This window comes from Carassius carassius, chromosome 46 (genome assembly GCF_963082965.1).
Source record: "Carassius carassius chromosome 46, fCarCar2.1, whole genome shotgun sequence".
Lineage (NCBI taxonomy): Eukaryota > Metazoa > Chordata > Actinopteri > Cypriniformes > Cyprinidae > Carassius > Carassius carassius.
This window is the reverse complement of record NC_081800.1, coordinates 23,513,298-23,532,102: the sequence shown is the minus strand read 5'-3', so window position 1 is coordinate 23,532,102 and position 18,805 is coordinate 23,513,298. Positions and strand designations below refer to the sequence as shown.

Genomic DNA, 18,805 nt, shown 5'->3' with positions numbered 1-18,805 from the left:
AACTGTTGCCGTAAACAATGTATTTTGTGGCACCACAAAATAAACAGTAGAGCATAATATGAAATGATTCATATTGACTTTTAATTTCATCAATCGGATATATACATCGTCATATCGCCCAGCCCTAAGACTGACTGATGTTGACTTTGTTCTGAGCTTTGATTGTTTATGCACCCCATGGGTATATATGGGTCAAATGAAAAGCCTTTATTAGTGAGCTACATGAAAGCAAAATCAGGTGTCATGTTAAAATCACAATAGCCTGGGGTTTGTTTAGATGGTGCATATATTTTTGGCTAACATTAGTGAACTTTACCAAAGATCAAGCCATTTGCGGTGCAGTAAAATGTAGGATTGTCTTTTGCAGTTTTATAAGCCACATAAAGCTTGCATTTTGTGTTGGAGCATGAAGTGTCCATATTACTTGAGCTTGTGATTTCAGATTTGCTGTTAGGTAATTTCATGGTTAAACACCACTGGGTCTCCCTTACCACCAAGTAATGTGCTAAGGCTTATACACACATACTCATTATTAGGCTTTACATTCTCTTAGGGATTGATAAACATGTATGCTGTTTTTTAAATAAGTCTCAGTAGAGAACTGATATCTCCAGGTTAGATTACTGTTGTAATGAGGTCTGTGTGTTTCTTTTCAGAGCTGGTAGAAAGTGAGGTGATCCTTTCTGAATTAAATGTAAAACAATGACTTTATTAAGATCTGTCCCTTTTTTTCTGCAGTAGTATAATTTCAGAAATTTCCCTCAGTAATCATTTGAGACCTGTCCCATTGTCTGTCTCAGAAAGGTGATATCTTGCAGTTTTGGAAGGAGGGTAAAATAGGTCAGACAGAGTTTGGCTTGGGATAAATCAGAAGTAGCATTGTCCTGGAATCTAGAACGAGTGATGGCTGTTTCAGATCCATCTCCTCAGGGATCTCTCACAAAAATAGATTGAATAATATCACAATAGCTCTGTTCTAACAGGTAATAAGCTGTCTTTGTAGAAAGTAGCTTACGCATAATATGGAGATTTACTTGTGAATATGAAGATGCATTTCTATAGGTCTTAGCTCTTCTATAATGTGCATTTATTGCTTGGAAAGAGCAAGAAATCCTTTTAAAATGCATGTGCAGATTCAGTCGAGTGATGAAGTGTACCCTCTTTAACTTAATGAATTGAACTGAATTTACAAAGCAAACTATTTCCTAAAATAACCATAACATTAACTGCAACATTGAAATTCAAGTGTGCGGTTCTGTCAGTGAGATGTGTGTTAAAGTTGCATGTGTTACTACAGTTAAGTTTTCTTTCAGAATCCTCATTGGCTGATAGAAAGAAAAAATAGGTTACATAAAATTTTTAACTTACAAATAAAGATAAGGTAAAGGTGCGGAAAAAAAGCAGTACTTATGTAAATAATCCCCCTTTACTTAAATATATGAATTCAGAAAACTGCTGTTAACAGGTTAATATAATGTTTCCCATTCTATGACTAGTAAAATAATGGCAACTTACTCTCCCCTGAGTAGCTGCGAGCACTGCGTTGTCGTCTTGTGTGAAAGGTGTCAGCGTTAAGGCTCAATACTGCCATCTGGGAGCTCAACCAGGTGCTGGCGAGGGAGTATTTACATGTAGTGTTATCACTAATCGTATTAAGCATATATCGTCACACACTAAATGAACACAATATGGATAATTGTTGCTTTGAATATTACGGCTATCTTCAGTGCTGGTAAATTGTGACACCCCTAGTTTGTATGTTTGGACATAAAAAAGATAACAAAGGTAACAAATGTCAAAGTCCACTCCAAAGGGAGATATTTTGTTTAAAAAAAAAAAAAAAAAAAATCCCTTTTCAAGAACTACAACGAATGGCTCGTTTGGACTACTGCGTTGTTTTCCGGGGTTTTATGATGTCACAAAGTGGCCTATTAGAATATCACTAGAATAATTCCAGACTATGGAAAGTCGAATTATTGGGGGGTGGGGAGGGGCGTGTTTGTGTTGTAGCTTTTTAACATTTTTCATGCGTGTTTGTAGGTCTAATTAAATCCTCGTCCACATCACATTGTGTTGTGGGCAATATTAGCTGTTAAGAGTATGCACAGATCTGCACTTCGAATTTCTACCAGAAGCAGTAAACCATCCGGGTACCTTTGGAATAGTAATTTCAGCATACTACAATTTGTGACATACTAATTCTAATTTTGAATACTATTTAGGACGGATAGTATGCGGATTTGGACGCAGCAAGTGATTTGCTGCCACCTACTGGCACTTTTAGTTTTAGTTTTAAAGTATCGTTTCTTTAAAATATTTTATATTTCAGTATTTATTTGTATTTTTGTATGTTGCTATTTTTTGTAATGCCTATTCAGTGTTTTTCTAATTAAACACAATAATGACTTGAAATTATCTTTAATAATAACTTTATCTTGAATTAATTGGCACATGATGTGATAATTAATCGTATTATTTTAGTATATCGTATATCAGTACGATTAATTGATATCGCTATTAATAACAAAACAAACGGCCCTATGAAATAATTTAGACACCACTCCATTCTGCAGTTTAATTGTACAGCCCTACTTTTGATTTCTTCATCTATTTGATTTAATTATTGTTATATTACAAGTTCTATTTTTATGTCTGGTATTTGTGAGTCCTTAAAGTTTCAGTATTAACTTTAATACTGAAACCACCAATACATTTGATAATGATAGTCATGGGTGTTTCAGATATCAATGACTCACTTTGTATTTCACTTTTACATTTTCTTCATTCTTGATATACTGATGAATAAACAGGCTGGGTTTCCCCCTTCACTCTCCTCTGTCTTTGTTATTCAGGCTCTGACTACCTTCTTAGAGCAGATGAGAAGTCGTCATGGAGTCAGCCGGACTCCTCTGCATCTGGACAGTACACCTACACCATTCCCAGCCCTACAGACATACACATCGTTACCAGACCAGGTCAGATTCACCGCACATACTGCTAGCTGTATATACACAGTCATCTTCCAGCTTTACTGCCAGAGCTCATCCAGAGTTTGTGTGCTTGTGTATGCAGAGCCTCTCATGCTGAAGATCGATGAAAGGCAGAGACTCGCCCGTGAACGAAGGGAGGAGCTGGAGAAGCAGAATGGTATGACAAACATATACACGTTGTCATGAAAGACAACACAAAAGTGCCCTTGCAATGCATGTTACTTTCTTAATCTGACATATTCCAGAATGAAGCGGTATATTCTGTGGGAAATTAGGTACAACGAGACTTGAAATTGTAATGCATTTGTATCAGTTTGGTCAGAAAATTTTTCACAGCTGAAATGCCATTTACATATGTCATATTTTTGTTGGTACTAAAAGCCATTATAAGAAGAGAAACAATCGTTAAGAAAGTACAAGGTCATACGCTTGGTCATTTATTTCATGTTGCCTCAAAGGGTTGCAGTGGTTTACTCTGAAAACACACTGTCACCTTAGAAATGTCCTCTGACCAAAGACTCACTCAGTCCTAATGAGAGGCTTTATGGGTAATAAGAAGGGATGCCCTCGACTAAAGAATTTAATTTAATTGCCTACATAGCCTAATAAGTGCATAAAGCTTGCCCCAGCACACTGGCAGAAGTAATGATGATGAATGTGTCAGGGGAAAACAGTAAGATTAAGCAGCATTAACATTTTAATAATCTATTAATAAATTAGTGTTTTTGGTTTAAGAGTTGAATTCGGCAGAACTAACTCGTCATCTCCACAGTAATGGATGCACCTGAAAGTTTCATATGGATTACATATTATATTACATGAATTTGAAAGTAGGCATTTAAATCCCTATATATATATTTTTCATGTCTGTAGCCTAAGGGCAGTAAACACAAGAGTTTCATGCTGTTTGAAAGCGCATCCTGTTTTCTTTCATTATTTTATAAGAGTGAAATGTTTTTTTGTTATAGTGAGTGCACACAAATAAACATAGAGGCTTTAAGATTCAAAAGATGTATTACTGTTATCTCTATGACCAAAATTACAGAGTGTTTAAGAGCAAGTGAGCACCTCGGCGCCACCATCTGTCATGCTATGAGCACACGTGCTACTGTTCAGCTTTCACTCTCCACATGATGCACATTTTTCTAGGTTGACATTAGATTGAGCGGCCATTTAAAGTTGATACTTACATATTTCAGATGATAAGCCATATTTGAGGTCGATGAAAGTTGGGCGAGTGTTTGAATGTAACGTTAATATATTGCCAAAAATCCATCCGTTAACTATCTGTCCATCACAGACTGCATGACCTCACCACTTTCTGAAGAAATCTTTTTTTTTTTTTTTTTTTTTTTTTGCAACTAATACAATTTTGGTTGACCAAGCCTCTTCTCGTCGACTAAAGGTTAATCGATTATTATGGGGGCAGCCCTTGTAGTAAGCGTAGTCTAAAAGCAAAGTTGGATGTTCACATACTGTTCTTGTGATTTAGTAAATCATGTGAATTCTTATGTCAAAACAAACCTTCGCGATGTAAAGCCCTAGGTTACATTTCTTGCATTTTTTTTAACCCATTTCTCGTGTCTGTCTGTTCTCCTCTGTTCGTGACTGCATGACTAACTGAATGGGGCATGTTGCTTTGGCAGTTGTTATGTAAACTCGGTTTTATGTTAAGCGTTAGAGGCCAGGACAAAAAAGCCAGAGAAAGATTGGCAGATTAACTTTGCTCATTTTATTGAAGTGCTTGGATGCTAATGAAATTGATAATCCACAATGTTGATTATTTACATCTGCCTTTCTTTATATTTGATCATTTTTACTTAACGATCACTTTCCAAAGCTTTTTGACCATTTCCCACATTTACTCTAGGCTGTACCATTAAATTAACTTTTGTTTGTGCAAATGTAGACTTTTTATAATCAGCTAATCTTGTGTGAACTGTTTTTTTTCACAATTCTTTCAGGTTGTGGAGTCCAGGATTGTTGTGCTGCCCCGTCCTTCAATAAAAGCCTTTTTCAATAATTAAAAAACTGGTTTTAAAAGAAAAGTTAAAAAGCCTTATTGATTGATAGACGGGTTGATGGATGGATCAAGAGATATATCAAGAGATTGGATCAAACAATAGTTTGATAGATAGTCTGATTGATTTCCAGACCTCCTTACACCAGAAAAGTTGTTTAGGTTGCAAAGGTCCAGCACCTGATTAAGGTCATTCATTTGTGAGGATTTTAGTCGACGTCAACATATGCAAAGACTCTGGATGAAGCCAACTTTGGATCGACAGAACTGTTAGATATTATCCTTCTATTGCAATCATTATGAGCACAAGCTGTAATCACTGCCTCACACATTTACTGTCACATAATGTGTTGTCTTTAAGTTGTATATTACATATGGACCTTACTTTGACACACTTATCTCCTTCTGATAACAGAATACTTATTGTAACATTGAAACAAGTTTTTTCTTTAAAGGTGCTTTGAAACAGTATGCATTGTAAAAAGTGCTATACAAATACACTTAACTTGAATTAAATTGTGTTTGTGCAGCTGTACGGGATTCCAAGTGGATTGAGAGAGAGGAGAGAGCCAGACAGTTTCATGAGAGACAGCTGGAGGAGCGCAGGAAAAAGCTTGAGGAGCAGCGGGATAAAGAAGAGAGGAGACGTGCTGCTGTGGAGGAGAAACGACGGCAGAAACTGGAGGAGGAGAAGGTGGGGTCACCAGGAAGCCCTTTACTACAGTTTTACCAGAGAATACTTTTTTGACACAAAGCCCCACTTTTTCAAAGATTATGTTAGTACAACAAAATAAAATTAAAACCTGGAGGCTTGAGACTGTCCCATAGACTGTCGAGTAAATAAAAGTGTCAAGGTCCATAAAAGGTATGAAAAGTTGTCGTCAGAATACCCCATCTGCCATCAGACGTGCAATTTGGGTTATATGAGACCTTTGTCAAAGGATTCCTCTGTGTCACTCCATATCACTGTATGCTGCGTATGCTCTTCTGTGTCTCATTTCAAATCAAAGCTAAAAACACATAGAAACAGCACATCCTTGTGGCACGGTGGACAGAGAAGAGCATACACATCACGGTGATATGGAGTGACACAGAGGAGATCTTTGACAAAGGAATTATTGAAAAAAATTTTCTTCACTTACAAAAAGTGTTCCTGTCGCTTAATATAACCCAGATTGCACGTCTGATGGCAGATGGAGTTTTCTGACTACAACTTTTTATACATTTTGTTGACCTTGACACTGTTATTTACTTGGCAGTCTATGGGACAGTCTCAAGCCTCCAGGTTTTCATCCAAAATATCTTAAATTGTATTTTGAAGATGAACTGAGCTTTTACGGGTTTGGAACGACATGGGGGTAAGTGATTAATAGCTACATTTTCATTTTAGGGTGGAGTATGCCTTTAAGACTGCCCTGGACATTTGCTGAAGCTCCCTGGTTGAGAACCATTAAGTTTTCATCATTTTGAAGATATACAGAGACCTTTTCTTTATTATTGTAAAATAAATACTTAAGGCAAATCATACATTTTGTAAGTAAAGTGCTCATCACTATAGATTTGCACTTTTGGTGTGTGTGTGTTAGGGGATGGACATGCAGGTTAAATTCTTGAAAAATCTAAATAAAAGGGCATTTTTGTCCAATTGAATGCTCTCTGGATTGAGAATGTCCTTGTGTACGTTTCAGGTCCGGTATGAGGCTGTTATCAGGAGGACCATGGAGAGGAGTCAGAGAGTCAGGCCGAAGTCCAACCGCTGGAGCTGGGGTGGAACAATCTCTACTAGCACCTCACACATCAGCGGTAAACACAAACACATGTGTTCACAGAATAATCAATGTGATACTACTGTATAAAGAGATTCTGGAAATCAAATTATGTTTTTGCTGTATAGAGGTGGACCACAGCATCTTGTGTAGTAGTGTTTGTGCCTCTAACTTTTGTCTGGATGATAATAAAACAGAAGAAAAAAATTAAATACTGGGAATATTTTGAACCCAATTCAGTTGCTTACAGGTGCTTTAAAACTTCTCTTTTCAGTATTGTGATTTCAGATTTTAATTTATTATTATTTATTTTTTTCGGTTAATTGTGCAACCCAAATACAAGCTCACTTTAGCCTGGTTGTCAGGATTTAAAATCCTAATATGAGTATTTTTAGAGTGTTTAAATATAAATTAATATATTTTGCAGTACGGCATATTTCTTGCTCAGTCACATTTGCTGACTTGGAGCATTGAGCTCACGGCACACTCCATTTGTTTCCTTTATTTTCTGCTCCATCTATATCCCTCTTTCTCTGTATGGTTCTGAATCCTTCTTTCTCGCTTTCTTTCACTGCTTCTCTCTATATTTATTTCTCAGGTTTTGATGATTCTGCTGTCTTTCCGTTGGATCTAGCTGGGCTGGAGCACAATCATGGTGTTTTCAGCTTGGCGCATCAGCAGCAGTTTTGCTCTAAATGTGAAATATAATCATCAATGTAGACCAGCAGACTAACAGCACTAGCTTGAGTTTGTAGCATCACCCATAAATGAGTTAGCTTTCATTTGATTTCCTGTGAACAGTTAGCATGGAGCCAGAAACATGAACAAACTGCTTAACCAGTAGTATGTTAGATGTGGCTTGTAGTTTTAGTAGTTTTTGTTTTAAAGGGGACATTTATCCTTTTCTTTATAGTCCACTTTTTGCTTTTACACCTTTAAGATTAATACATAACATTTTAAGGTGTGTCCAAACATTTGACTAGTTTTGCACATCAGTGTCTTTATATTTAACATCTTATTTTCCATGATATGACCCCTTTAAAGTCTGATAAATGTTGATGTTGGTAATGTTAGATCCTTTTAAACATGTTTACAGATTTCCTGTTAGTTTTGTGTCTGTCCATTCTGGGACACACAGATGGAGGGCAGATTGTGAGCATTAAGCTGATGAGGTTGCCGCCATCCTCTGTAGTCTTTAGTACACGTAGCCAAGCACTTTTCTCAGAACTAACTTAAAAATTATCATCCATTAACTGCAGGTAATCGCACAGTAGAAAACATTTCAGTACAGCCTCTTATGCACTCTTGCCCTTTCCCTTTAGTCCTTTCTTTATTGCATTTGTCTGTATTATGACTTTTAAGTATTATTAAGTTTGCATCTGATGATGTATTTTGCGTCTGTGTGTTTGTAGATACTGACAGAAGGACAGTCTCCACTATGAATCTGTCCAAACCCACAGACCCAGTCATTTCAAAACGCCTGTCATCTTCCTCAGCCACCTTGCTGAATTCACCAGATAGAGGTAAACACAATCGCTTTCAATTTTGCACAATCAATCTCACAGCCAAATGAGTCTCTTTTATGATGTTTTTTTGTTTTCACCTTGTTGAATTGATGTTGTTTTTGTGTGTATTTGTGTGCTGTGTGATTGTCCATCCAAGCCTTACAGAAGCAGACATCTCTCTCGTCATCTTGCTTGATTAAAAAAACACAATCTAAATCCCAAATCTCCAAAGAGAAGATCCCTCAGGACAAATCAGCAGGTGGATTTTAGAAATCCAAGAATCTTTCTTGATGCTCTCCTACTGGGTTCAAACCTGTGCTACTCATGGCTCCAGACTGAAAATAAAGTTATCATTAAAGGAAAAAAAGACTGAATTGAACGGTTCACAGAACAGTTAATTACGTTTGTGTCAATATGGGATTTTAATTACATATACGTTAAATTTCTTTAAAATCCATGCCTTTTGTTCCTTCAAAGTACACATTAACTTTTAGATGAATTTCATTGTAAGCGCTACCTTGGCATCCACACAATGTGAGCATGACCAAGCGCTTTTATGAAAAAAACTATTCTGTAATTTTCAGTCTTGAGCTCTGGCTACGCAAAACTCTGGAGTCATGCTGTCTCTTCCAGTATTTACAATTATTGCATGTTAGTTTATGAAACTTTTAAATGGTTTAGGCATTTGAAAGTAATAAATTAGCTATAACAATAATAAGTAAAAATTTTACTCCGTGTGTATGCATGCTTCATTTGATTGTATTGCGAACACATTTTTTGATAGTTCTTGCATGTTTTTTTCCTGCAGCAGTTAGCAATTTTTTTAAGACAACATGAAATCAAATGGATGAATGTATTTTTAATCATGCAAAATTCATCAGCGCATGTTGTTTTAAATAATTTTTTTTTTTTCATAATGTAGTTACTGAAATTACTTTATCGCTGTGTGACAGGCTATTTGGTGTGGACAAAATATTAATTTTGTAGCTTTTCATGATACAATCAAATCCTGATGGATAACATTCCGTCCTGGCCAAAATATTCTTTCAGTTAAAAATATGCCACTTTACACATTAAATTGTGAGTTGTGATTGCAGTTTCATGTTGTCTTTATACAAGTGTTAATGTTTATGGTAACTAACCTTGTTTTCCTTGATTGAATGGTCAATCTTAAAGGAATAGTTCACCCAAAAATGAGAATTTGCTAAAAATCTACTCACTCTCAGGCCATCCAATATATGTAGATTAGTTGGTTTCTTCATGGGAACAGAGATAAATGTAGAATTACATCACTTGTTTACCAGTGGATCCTCTGCAGTAAATGGGTGCCGTCAGAATGAGAGTCCAGTCTGCTGATGAAAACATCACCACTCCAGTCCATCAATTAACATATTGTAAAGTGAAAAGCTATGTGTTCGTAAGAAACAAATCCATCAAGACCTTTTTAACTTCAAGCTTTTGTTTTCGTAAGCTGACTTATTAAAATAAGTATTCTCTTCTGAGAATATAATAATACTAAGAAACAAATCCATCTAAATCATGAATGGCCAGAAGGTGAGTAAATTTTAGGCTATTTTTCGTTTTTGGGTGAACTGTGCCTTTAAATTGGCTTCATGTTGTTTTTCCACTAATGATTATGTTTAGGGTAAGAAATCCTGTATTACCATGGTTGGTCTTGCTTAACACAGAACTCTACATAAAACATGCATGATTCAGCTGATACCTTTTCTAGGCGTATGATGTTATTAATGGATGTGATGCATCTTTTTCAGTTGCTCTACTGCATGTGCAAGCTGCTTATTTAGCACTTTGTCCCTCAACAACCAAATGTTTACTTTTAATGACAGTGACAGTTTATAAGAGAGCATTTGCATATGTGTGTTTTTCCAGGTATGCGTCGCATGCCTCTTTCCCCATGGGAGAATACAATGATCAATCGACTACAGACACCAACACAATCCTACCTGGCCAGGAGTCGCAGCGCCATGTCTTTGTCTGGAGAAGCAGGTAATTGCTTAAATTAAAAGGGTAAATTCAAACTTTATCTCACAATTCTGACAATTTTTCTCATATTTCTGGGGCAAAAAGACAAAATTGTGAGATATAAACTTGCAATTCTTAGATGAAAAATCTGCATTGCGAGGTAGACTTGAGATAAAAGTTGCATTTACTTTTTAATTGTTTTATTCCAAAACAACCATAATTGTGAGTTATAAAATAAGAATTCTAAGAAGAAAAAAAAACTCCCAATTGTGATTTATAAACTCGAAATTGTGGTTTAATGGCTTGGAATTGCAAGAAATCTTTTTTTATTATTTTCAATTCCATAGTGGGAATAAGCTTTCATACCGATAAGATGGGAAATTCGTTTTGTGCCTTTACCAGCTATTTTTTTTTAAAGATTTTAATTCTAATGTATAATATAACTTGTGCAGGTGCTTCAACTTGTTAAAAGTTAAGCTGAAACATCTTATTGTTATTCCGCCCCACAAACTGCAGTTTCAAAGTAGTTTTAGCTCTGTTTGCAACCAATACTTATACAATAGCTGATCTTCAGGACATTTTATTGCGAACACGCATGTACAAAGATAGAGAGCAGAGAAAGAGGGGTATGAGAGTATTGTAGAACAGTGAGGGCTGTTTCTGGCAAGCCCCTTGTGCAAAAACAAAACACCATTTACAGACAGACTTTTCTCTCAGCGACAGCCTTGCCCAGTTACTGCCAACTTCATCTTAAACTGATGTGTGCGTCTGTGTGCACAAATGGACCTGATGCTAATCTCTCAATAGCTTGTGTCTATTTATATGTGGCTGTTTCCTGCTAATCGTTTGGTGGAGATGCTTTTATCAACTAATTAAATTCTATCATGGGCAAAAGCGTCATCATTGACTCACAAGGAATTAAAGTGTCTGTGTTGTAGAGAATGAAATACTACCGCACTGTTTACTGCATACTGTGCCGTACTATTTACTGCCTGCTGTTTTAATAATCATTTGAAAGACTTTGCAGTACGAATATATATTTCAAACAATAAGTATGCTACATTGTTGTTAACCTCATTACTTTTAATTTTTAATGTAGTAAGTCCCGTCTTTGTCTCTGAATGAAAAATATTGTTTTGCTTTTTTATTGCAACTTCAATCTAATGAAATGAGTTAAAAGCATAGAAAAAATCTATTTTTTATTATTTCTAATTCAGTTGTCACCCTAGAAATTTCAAATGCATCATGGGATATAATATGCCACTGGGTGTATAATTCACTTTTTGGCAAATTCACTTCCTAGCATACAAGTAAATTTACCCATTGAGCACAGTATACATCATAATGCAAAGAAATAGTATTGCAGTATATCATTCTGAACATGCTTTTGTCCTTCTTACAGTGACAGCTGATGTTGCCTAATTTCTTTCTAGAGCTATACAGATACTAATACACACTTTCTTTTTCTTCTCTTTCCACTATTTCATCCCCCCTTATTAACCCTTTTTTTCTGCACACCTTCCTCCCTCCCTGTTACTCCTCTTGTCCATATTGAATCAATTTATTTCTCCCCGTAATACTCCCTGGTCGTTTGGTTAAACTTGCCTGTGGTACAGTGACCCACGTTTGTCCTCGCTCAGCCTCCTGTCACCCAGTGAGCTCCATGTCCTTCAAGTCCATCCAGTCACGCAGCGCTGAGCGACCAATCAAAGCAAGCCTTATTTTTGAGAGACCAGTTAGAGCAGGGTATATCCCTCCAGATAGCAGCACTCGCAGAAAGACCACCCAGATTCTCCCGGTAAGCAACACGCACAAGATTCAGTATTGTTGTACAGTGATTATGTGCTTAAATTTGTTTGTGTATGTGCTTAAGCTTCCTTACGAATCTATGTAGGCCAATTGTAGTGTGTTGATCTTTGCTTAATGTAGTATGGAAGTACCGTAGGTGCCTCTTAAAGAATGTATTTTGTGTGTTTCATTGGTCAGATTGACAGGAAGGATAAAGACAATGTGAGAAAGTCGTGGAGTAATCTGTCATATCCCACTAGCAGTCTGAGCCTGTTCACACCCAAGAGATCTCCTTCACCTGCCAGTCATCGCTGCAGGGTCACCAATCCTTCCCCCAACAGGTAGAAATGGCAATTTTAAGATTAAAACAAGACTATGAGGACTAAAAAGTATATTTCACAATCGACAGGGTTATATATTTATAAACTACACATGGGCTTGAAACAAAAATAGATATAAGATTCTAAAAGTACTAAAACTAAATTAAATAACAATAACATAGAAATGTTCATGAAATAAAACAATCCAATTTTGGAACAAAAATGAAATTAATTTTTTTACAATATTTTTTTTAAATACATAAATATTTCAAATATTAAAATTCTTAATGTTATAATATTATATTATAATTGTATACTAATAATATTACATATTAGATACACATATTAGTAGTAGTGTTATAATTTTATTGCACAGAATGAAAAATTGATACATTTTATATTTAAAATAATAAGTAACATATATTAAATAATAACAAAATAAATGTACATTTATTTATTTCTCAATCTTCCCGTGATGCTAGAATTCCTCTTTGTTCTTGGTATAGAATTCTAGAAATTAGTTTCTTAAATGTATTTACTAAAACTTAAACTAAAATATACAGTCAGGTCCATAAATATTGGGACATCGACACAATTCTAATCTTTTTGGCGCTATACACCACCACAATGGATTTGAAATGAAACATGTCTGCACTAAAATAGAAGTTTGAAACTGGTTATCTGTTTCTCAGGGGCTCTACTAAACCCCTTCAGAAGACACCTAACCTCAAAAAGTCCAGGTCTCCTCCTCCAACATCAATTCCTCTGTCTCCCAGTAACCCATCCTCATCACCAGACAATCTCAGGCCCAACAGAGTGACATCAGAGAGCCCGAGAGTTACCCCAGATGGAGAGGGGGCCAAAAAAGAGGATGTTGAACCTCCTAAAATTAAACCAGAGGCTCCTACAACTAAATCAGAACCATCTCCTGGTCTGTAATACTGCACAGCCACTGTCAACCATCGAGTTCAGTTAAACTAGCGTCATTTATTCTACTCCCGTGTCTCTTTTTGTCTTTGTAGAAAGTTCAGGAAGTTCTCCAACTACACGGCCCTCTGCAGGCACAACAGATCCTGAGGAAGCATCACGACTGCTGGCTGAGAAGCGACGGCAGGCCAGAGAACAGAGAGAGAGAGAAGAAGAGGAGAAAAGACTACAGGAAGAGGCTGAAAGGTGTGTTTGAGAGATTTTCATCTAGCCAGACCAAAGCACTAAACGTATTTATTTTGAAAGAAATCTTGAAATCATTATGTACCTGTGTGCATACAGGCGTAGCAGGGAGGAAATGGCCCGCAGGAAGGCAGTGGAACGAGCAAAGAGAGAGGAGGAGGCACAGCGGCAGGCCGAAGAGAAGAAGATACAAGAGGAGGAGGCAAAGCGTTTAGAGGAGGAGGAAGCTCAGAAGGAGAAAGAGGAAGTGGAGCGCCTGCAGAGACAGGTACACACAAAAACACATGACAGATCAGATCCAGACAGATCGTTAAATGCTCTGCAATCACTGCGTGCTTCAGTAAGATAACACTGTTAACATTAGGGCTCTAAATAGATGATAAAAATAGTGATTAATTTCATGATATTGTTATGGATAATTCAACATTTACTTGAATTTGGCAGAATTTATTAATTGAAATACACTCCTGTTCAGACTTTTCAATTTATAAAAAGTAATTCATTCTTTTATTTAACAAGGATGAAATAAAGCTTTATAATGCTATAATTTATAGTGGTACAAAAGATTTCTATCTCAGATGTCTATCTCAAGTCTTTCAAAAGATAATGCTGTTGCATTTTAGCAGCCACTTTTGTCTGAAGCGACTTAAGAAAGTTCTTTTGGCTGTTCTTTTATACTTTCTGTTCATCAAAGAATCCTGAAGAAAATTTATCACGGTTTCCACAAAAATATAAAGAAGCACAGCTGTTTTCAACACAGATGAGAAATGTTTCTTCAGCAGAAGGATCGTGTGACACTGACGACTGGAGTAATGATACAATATATTTTACAATATATTTAAACAGAAAACTGTTATTTCAATTTGTAATATTATTTAACAATATTACTGTGTTTTTGATTTAAATCAGTGCAGCCATGATGAGAAGAGGAGACTTGTAAAAAGAAATTAACAATTTTACCAACCCCAAACATTATAAAAATAGTGTTTATGTATGTAATTTACCTCTCATTATAATGTCTCGATATAAAATACGTAAATATTGCATACTATGTATACTGTAGGCCAGCGATAGGTTCATGGTTAATGATAATAATACAAATACAACAAATAACATGCTGGCACTTTCTAAAGCCACTTTTTGTAATATGTGTGCTAAATAGCATAGCATTAATCTCAATAACATAATAAGCTTGGCAGCCCTAAAGTAAACACATGCGGATTTCTTCAAATTTTATCCAATTCAAATTTCTTTATTAAGTTTTATAAAAAGATTTATCCAAATGTATTTTTTGTGTCTTTGTATGCTTAGAAAGAGGAAGAGGAGGCCCGTCAGAAAGAAGAGGCGGAGCGTTTGCGTCTAGAGAGAGAGAAACATTTCCAGAAAGAGGAGGCGGAGAGAATGGAGAGGAAGAAAGTAAGCAGAGTTCATTTCATTTTGCACCGTTTTAAGGTAATTACAGGCTTTTAATGTCATCTGAGCTTATTCTTGTCTGTCACAGCGCCTTGAGGAAATTATGAAACGCACACGCCGATCTGATCAGGTAAGGTGTAGTATTTGTGAGCAATTGCCATCTTCTATTCAGGCTGTAATTTAAAGAGCTGACTTTCACTAACACACACACACACACACACACTCTGTTTATTCACTTTCTGTTTTAAAGAAAACCACCCCACGGAGAAATGGCGATGGCAGCCAGCAGAGCGGACAGAATTCAGGTGATTTGTGATTTTTACATTTACGTGCAGCAGTTTCCTCACTCTTGAGATGATATTTGAGACATTTTTGCGCTTTATGAAGCCTGTCATTAATCTTACACCACTAACCTCCCTCTCTCTTGGTCTCTCTTAGTGAGTTCAGTGTCCAGCAGCCCTTCAGTAAGTGTGTCGGCCCCTCAGGCTCAAGAGATCTCTGAGACCATACGCAGTGACAGCAACGGACACATGGGGACCAGCTTCATTACACCCAAACTGCCCACATCAGGTCACAGGTGAGACCAGAGTACTGTTACTGTTAGACCATGTAGTTAACTTGATCATTATGGATAATTGTCTACTAAATGGATCAGTATACTGTAATGCAGTAAATTAATCTCTCCTGCCCTCTACTGGTGATAGGAGGAACTCCAACCTTTTTTTTCTTTTCTATGCACTTTATATAATTTGTTTACAGACAGTATGAGCACTATTTATATTTAAATGTATTAATTTAGTGGACACTTTTATCCCAGATGAGGAAACAAGAGATACAAGTGGAAGCATTTAATCCAACAGTTTGCTTAATCAGAGAATCTCAGACTTGATGTAAAAACAATTTGTAATCTCTGACACCTTTGTTCACTTCAAGTGTGACTGCCCTTCTCAGAGAAAACGGCTCTGTCACAGAGGCCTTCGAGGAAGTCATAGACGTTCCCACGGGGACCAAACTGTCCCGTCAAGATGGAGACGGAGAGGAGGTGGAAAATGAAGAGGAGGAGAGGAGAAAGGTTCCCTTATTGGCTTTCAGACAGAACGGCAGCATGCATGATGTGAGTGGACTGGAGGAAAACCCAGCACAGTAGAGTTAAGCTCAGTCAGTCAGCCTGGACACAACATGGATTTGGGGTGACATGCGATGGCCCTTTTATCTTATTTAGATGTATGAACATTTATAAGGAAGGAAATGCAACCTGCAACACAAGACTGAAAGAAAACCAAGTCAGAGGGAGACCCCTCACTATACTTCCTTTCAACTGACACTTAGATGCCTAAAATAGCAAGAGAAATTACGAAATTAAGATCTCTTGGCTTCTACTTCCTGTAATCAGCTCCTGTCTCCTCAAACTGAAGTGGTGCACCTTAGGAACCACATCTTCTGTCTTTTTTGGGGGAGACCACCGTAGTGGTGACTGAAGTCATGTCTTATACTTGAAGAAAAGTGTTGTCACTGTAAAGTGCTAACCATAAGGAATGTGTGACAAGAGAATGATGTTTGTTGTGTTTGCATAGATTTATGGAAAAACCTTGTAGTTTTGCTCTCGTTTTGCCAGCAATTGAGTGGCTGAACTCTTTGCTTAGTTTTATAATTATTGTTCAAATGAAGAGAACATATTTTCTTCCCACTTTGCAAAGCTCGAATAGATTTTTGTCTCTTGAATTATGAATTTTGCTATGGTTTGCAAAGACTTCATCTCATTCCGTCCCAGTGTACGACTGTCTGCGCAGTCCTAGCGAAGTAAAACTCTTGGCCTAAAATTTTATATTTTTTTCTGATATAATTGGGTGAATTGAATGTACTCCGCAACATATCCATGATATATTTAACTCAAAATTAAATGGAAAAGGTATTTTCTTTCAATGTTAAATCAATGTTAGAATTAAGCACACCCATCAATTTCTCATTACAGTAATTGAGGGGGAAAAATTATATATTGTGTAAAGTGTGAGGTTTTCATACATGATATTTCTTCTGCCCATAATTAATGCTGATTGAAATAAAACAATTTTAATATCTTTTTCCCCCTTTTGATTTTGGGTTGAAATGTAACTTGGATGTGTTTTTGTGAGATTCATGCTGCTGTTGTTTCGTGTAGCATTAATCACAGACATCCCAAAGCAACTTGAACTATAGGCGTATATTAAATGTAATGTCTATTTCAGTGATATGACCCATGCAACCTAATTGTTTAAGCACTTTCCAAAGTAATCATAATGTAATAAAAAAATAAGCAGAATCTCCTCAGATTTAAATGCTGCTACGTCTTTCCTTTGCCTTATCAGATGAAATAAAGTTTTGAGGATTTGTTAAAGGGCTGTTTTTTTTTTTTTTTTTGAAAAATCCTGTTCATCAATAACCTTGTAGTACATGCTGTGAGTCCTGCTGCATCATGTAGCCGTTTTCAACCAAGCCTTTTAAGAGTCACAGCCATTTATATTTAATAGGGCTTTTGGAAAACCAAGTATCCTATAGGACATATTATAAAGCAGTTTATCTTGTAAACAACATAAGACTATCTCAGTTAGTTTTTGTTGTAATCAACATCAGTGGATTCTCAGTGGACACCATGCAAAAAATAAAATAAAAAAAGAGCAGGGATCAATTACATACCTTGAAACTAAAAAAAAAAAGTGTACATTTTGATATGCAAACACTAAAGAAATAGACAAATGCTGCAAAAAATCTGTTCATAAGAGGGTGGGTGAAGGTTTAAATCAAGCACACCTGAGAAGTCAGGGACCGATTTCTCAGTAAAGAACTTTTGATGTGCCCTTGACCTTATCAACAGAACTTTAAAAAACTGAAGCGTTTTCTCCCAACCAAGTCTATCTATATGCATGTAAAAATGATGAAAATCAATAAACATTTGATCTGGAAATGACTAAGGCTGCTTTGTGCATGTATCCATGTCAGATGAAATTGTCACAGTAAATTACTGCTGTGGTTGTAATTATTATAATTGATTTTTTATTTTTTGACATTTTCCTGGCATAGATTCAACTTTTGCATGTAAAACAATTTGATGTTTAGATTCAGGAGTGGTTCATATGATGTCAGTGTAAGGCTGACATCTTTTTTTTTATTATTTCTTCCTGATGTTTAGATGTTAAAGAAAAACATGAAAAATGGGAATGGGTTTTTAACAGCATGCCACAGATGCCCTCAATCTTTTATTAAATGTGGAAAATTTATTTTAGATCATATAGTGAACTAAATGATGTCATGTCTGTGTTTTTTTTTCTTTTTTCTGGTAATTATGGAGATGTTTGAGGTTGGTTTGCGTTTTAACGTTTATGAAAAAAGTATCTCCAAGGCTGAATTTGTTTGATCAAAGATTAATAAAAAACAGCAATATATAACTGTTTTCTATTTGAACATATATTTTTTAAAGATTTTTTTTTTGTTTGTTTTGGTTGCAGACATGAAAACTAACAAACAATAACAGATGAACAGACCCTTTTATTGAAGAACAATCTGTGCAATATGTAAAATGAAGCATGAGAATGGTGATATAAAAGACCAATATATCCTAGGAGTAATTACAATAAATTTTTTTTTGCATTGTTCCCAGAGATGGTGTTTCTAATTCTTTCCAGATGTAAGGTAGAAGTCAGTCAGAAGTGATAACGCCACCCCCCCCCCCCCCCCCACCAAAAGAGAAAAAGTTTGAAAGAACAGCATTTATTTGAAATATAATTTTTTTTGTAACATAATGTTTTTACGGTCACATTTGATCAATTTAATGCATCCTTGCTACATAAAGTATAATAAAAAAAAAAGAAAAAAG

The 18,805-nt window shown here is 36.0% G+C and overlaps 1 protein-coding gene across 8 annotated transcripts in view; it reads left to right on the top strand.

Annotated features, from left to right (window-relative positions):
- The window catches only part of LOC132129149 (ensconsin-like), a 34,303-nt gene extending 17,033 nt beyond the window's left edge, over positions 1 to 17,270 (top strand). For 2 of the 8 annotated variants that reach the window (XM_059540621.1, XM_059540619.1), the window contains exons 2-19: positions 2,853 to 2,975; positions 3,073 to 3,147; positions 5,541 to 5,704; positions 6,699 to 6,813; positions 7,375 to 7,473; positions 8,189 to 8,299; positions 8,439 to 8,540; positions 10,172 to 10,288; positions 11,881 to 12,062; positions 12,251 to 12,393; positions 13,065 to 13,303; positions 13,395 to 13,545; positions 13,642 to 13,810; positions 14,854 to 14,958; positions 15,044 to 15,085; positions 15,206 to 15,260; positions 15,394 to 15,532; positions 15,889 to 17,270. In XM_059540621.1, coding sequence (XP_059396604.1) covers positions 2,853 to 2,975; positions 3,073 to 3,147; positions 5,541 to 5,704; positions 6,699 to 6,813; positions 7,375 to 7,473; positions 8,189 to 8,299; positions 8,439 to 8,540; positions 10,172 to 10,288; positions 11,881 to 12,062; positions 12,251 to 12,393; positions 13,065 to 13,303; positions 13,395 to 13,545; positions 13,642 to 13,810; positions 14,854 to 14,958; positions 15,044 to 15,085; positions 15,206 to 15,260; positions 15,394 to 15,532; positions 15,889 to 16,102 — 2,345 coding nt within the window. In that variant the 3' untranslated portion in view covers positions 16,103 to 17,270. The remainder of the gene's footprint in view (positions 1 to 2,852; positions 2,976 to 3,072; positions 3,148 to 5,540; positions 5,705 to 6,698; positions 6,814 to 7,374; positions 7,474 to 8,188; positions 8,300 to 8,438; positions 8,541 to 10,171; positions 10,289 to 11,880; positions 12,063 to 12,250; positions 12,394 to 13,064; positions 13,304 to 13,394; positions 13,546 to 13,641; positions 13,811 to 14,853; positions 14,959 to 15,043; positions 15,086 to 15,205; positions 15,261 to 15,393; positions 15,533 to 15,888) is intronic. The other 6 variants (XM_059540620.1, XM_059540623.1, XM_059540624.1 and 3 more) reach the window with 6 other exon arrangements.
- The last annotated feature ends 1,535 nt before the right edge of the window (positions 17,271 to 18,805 follow it).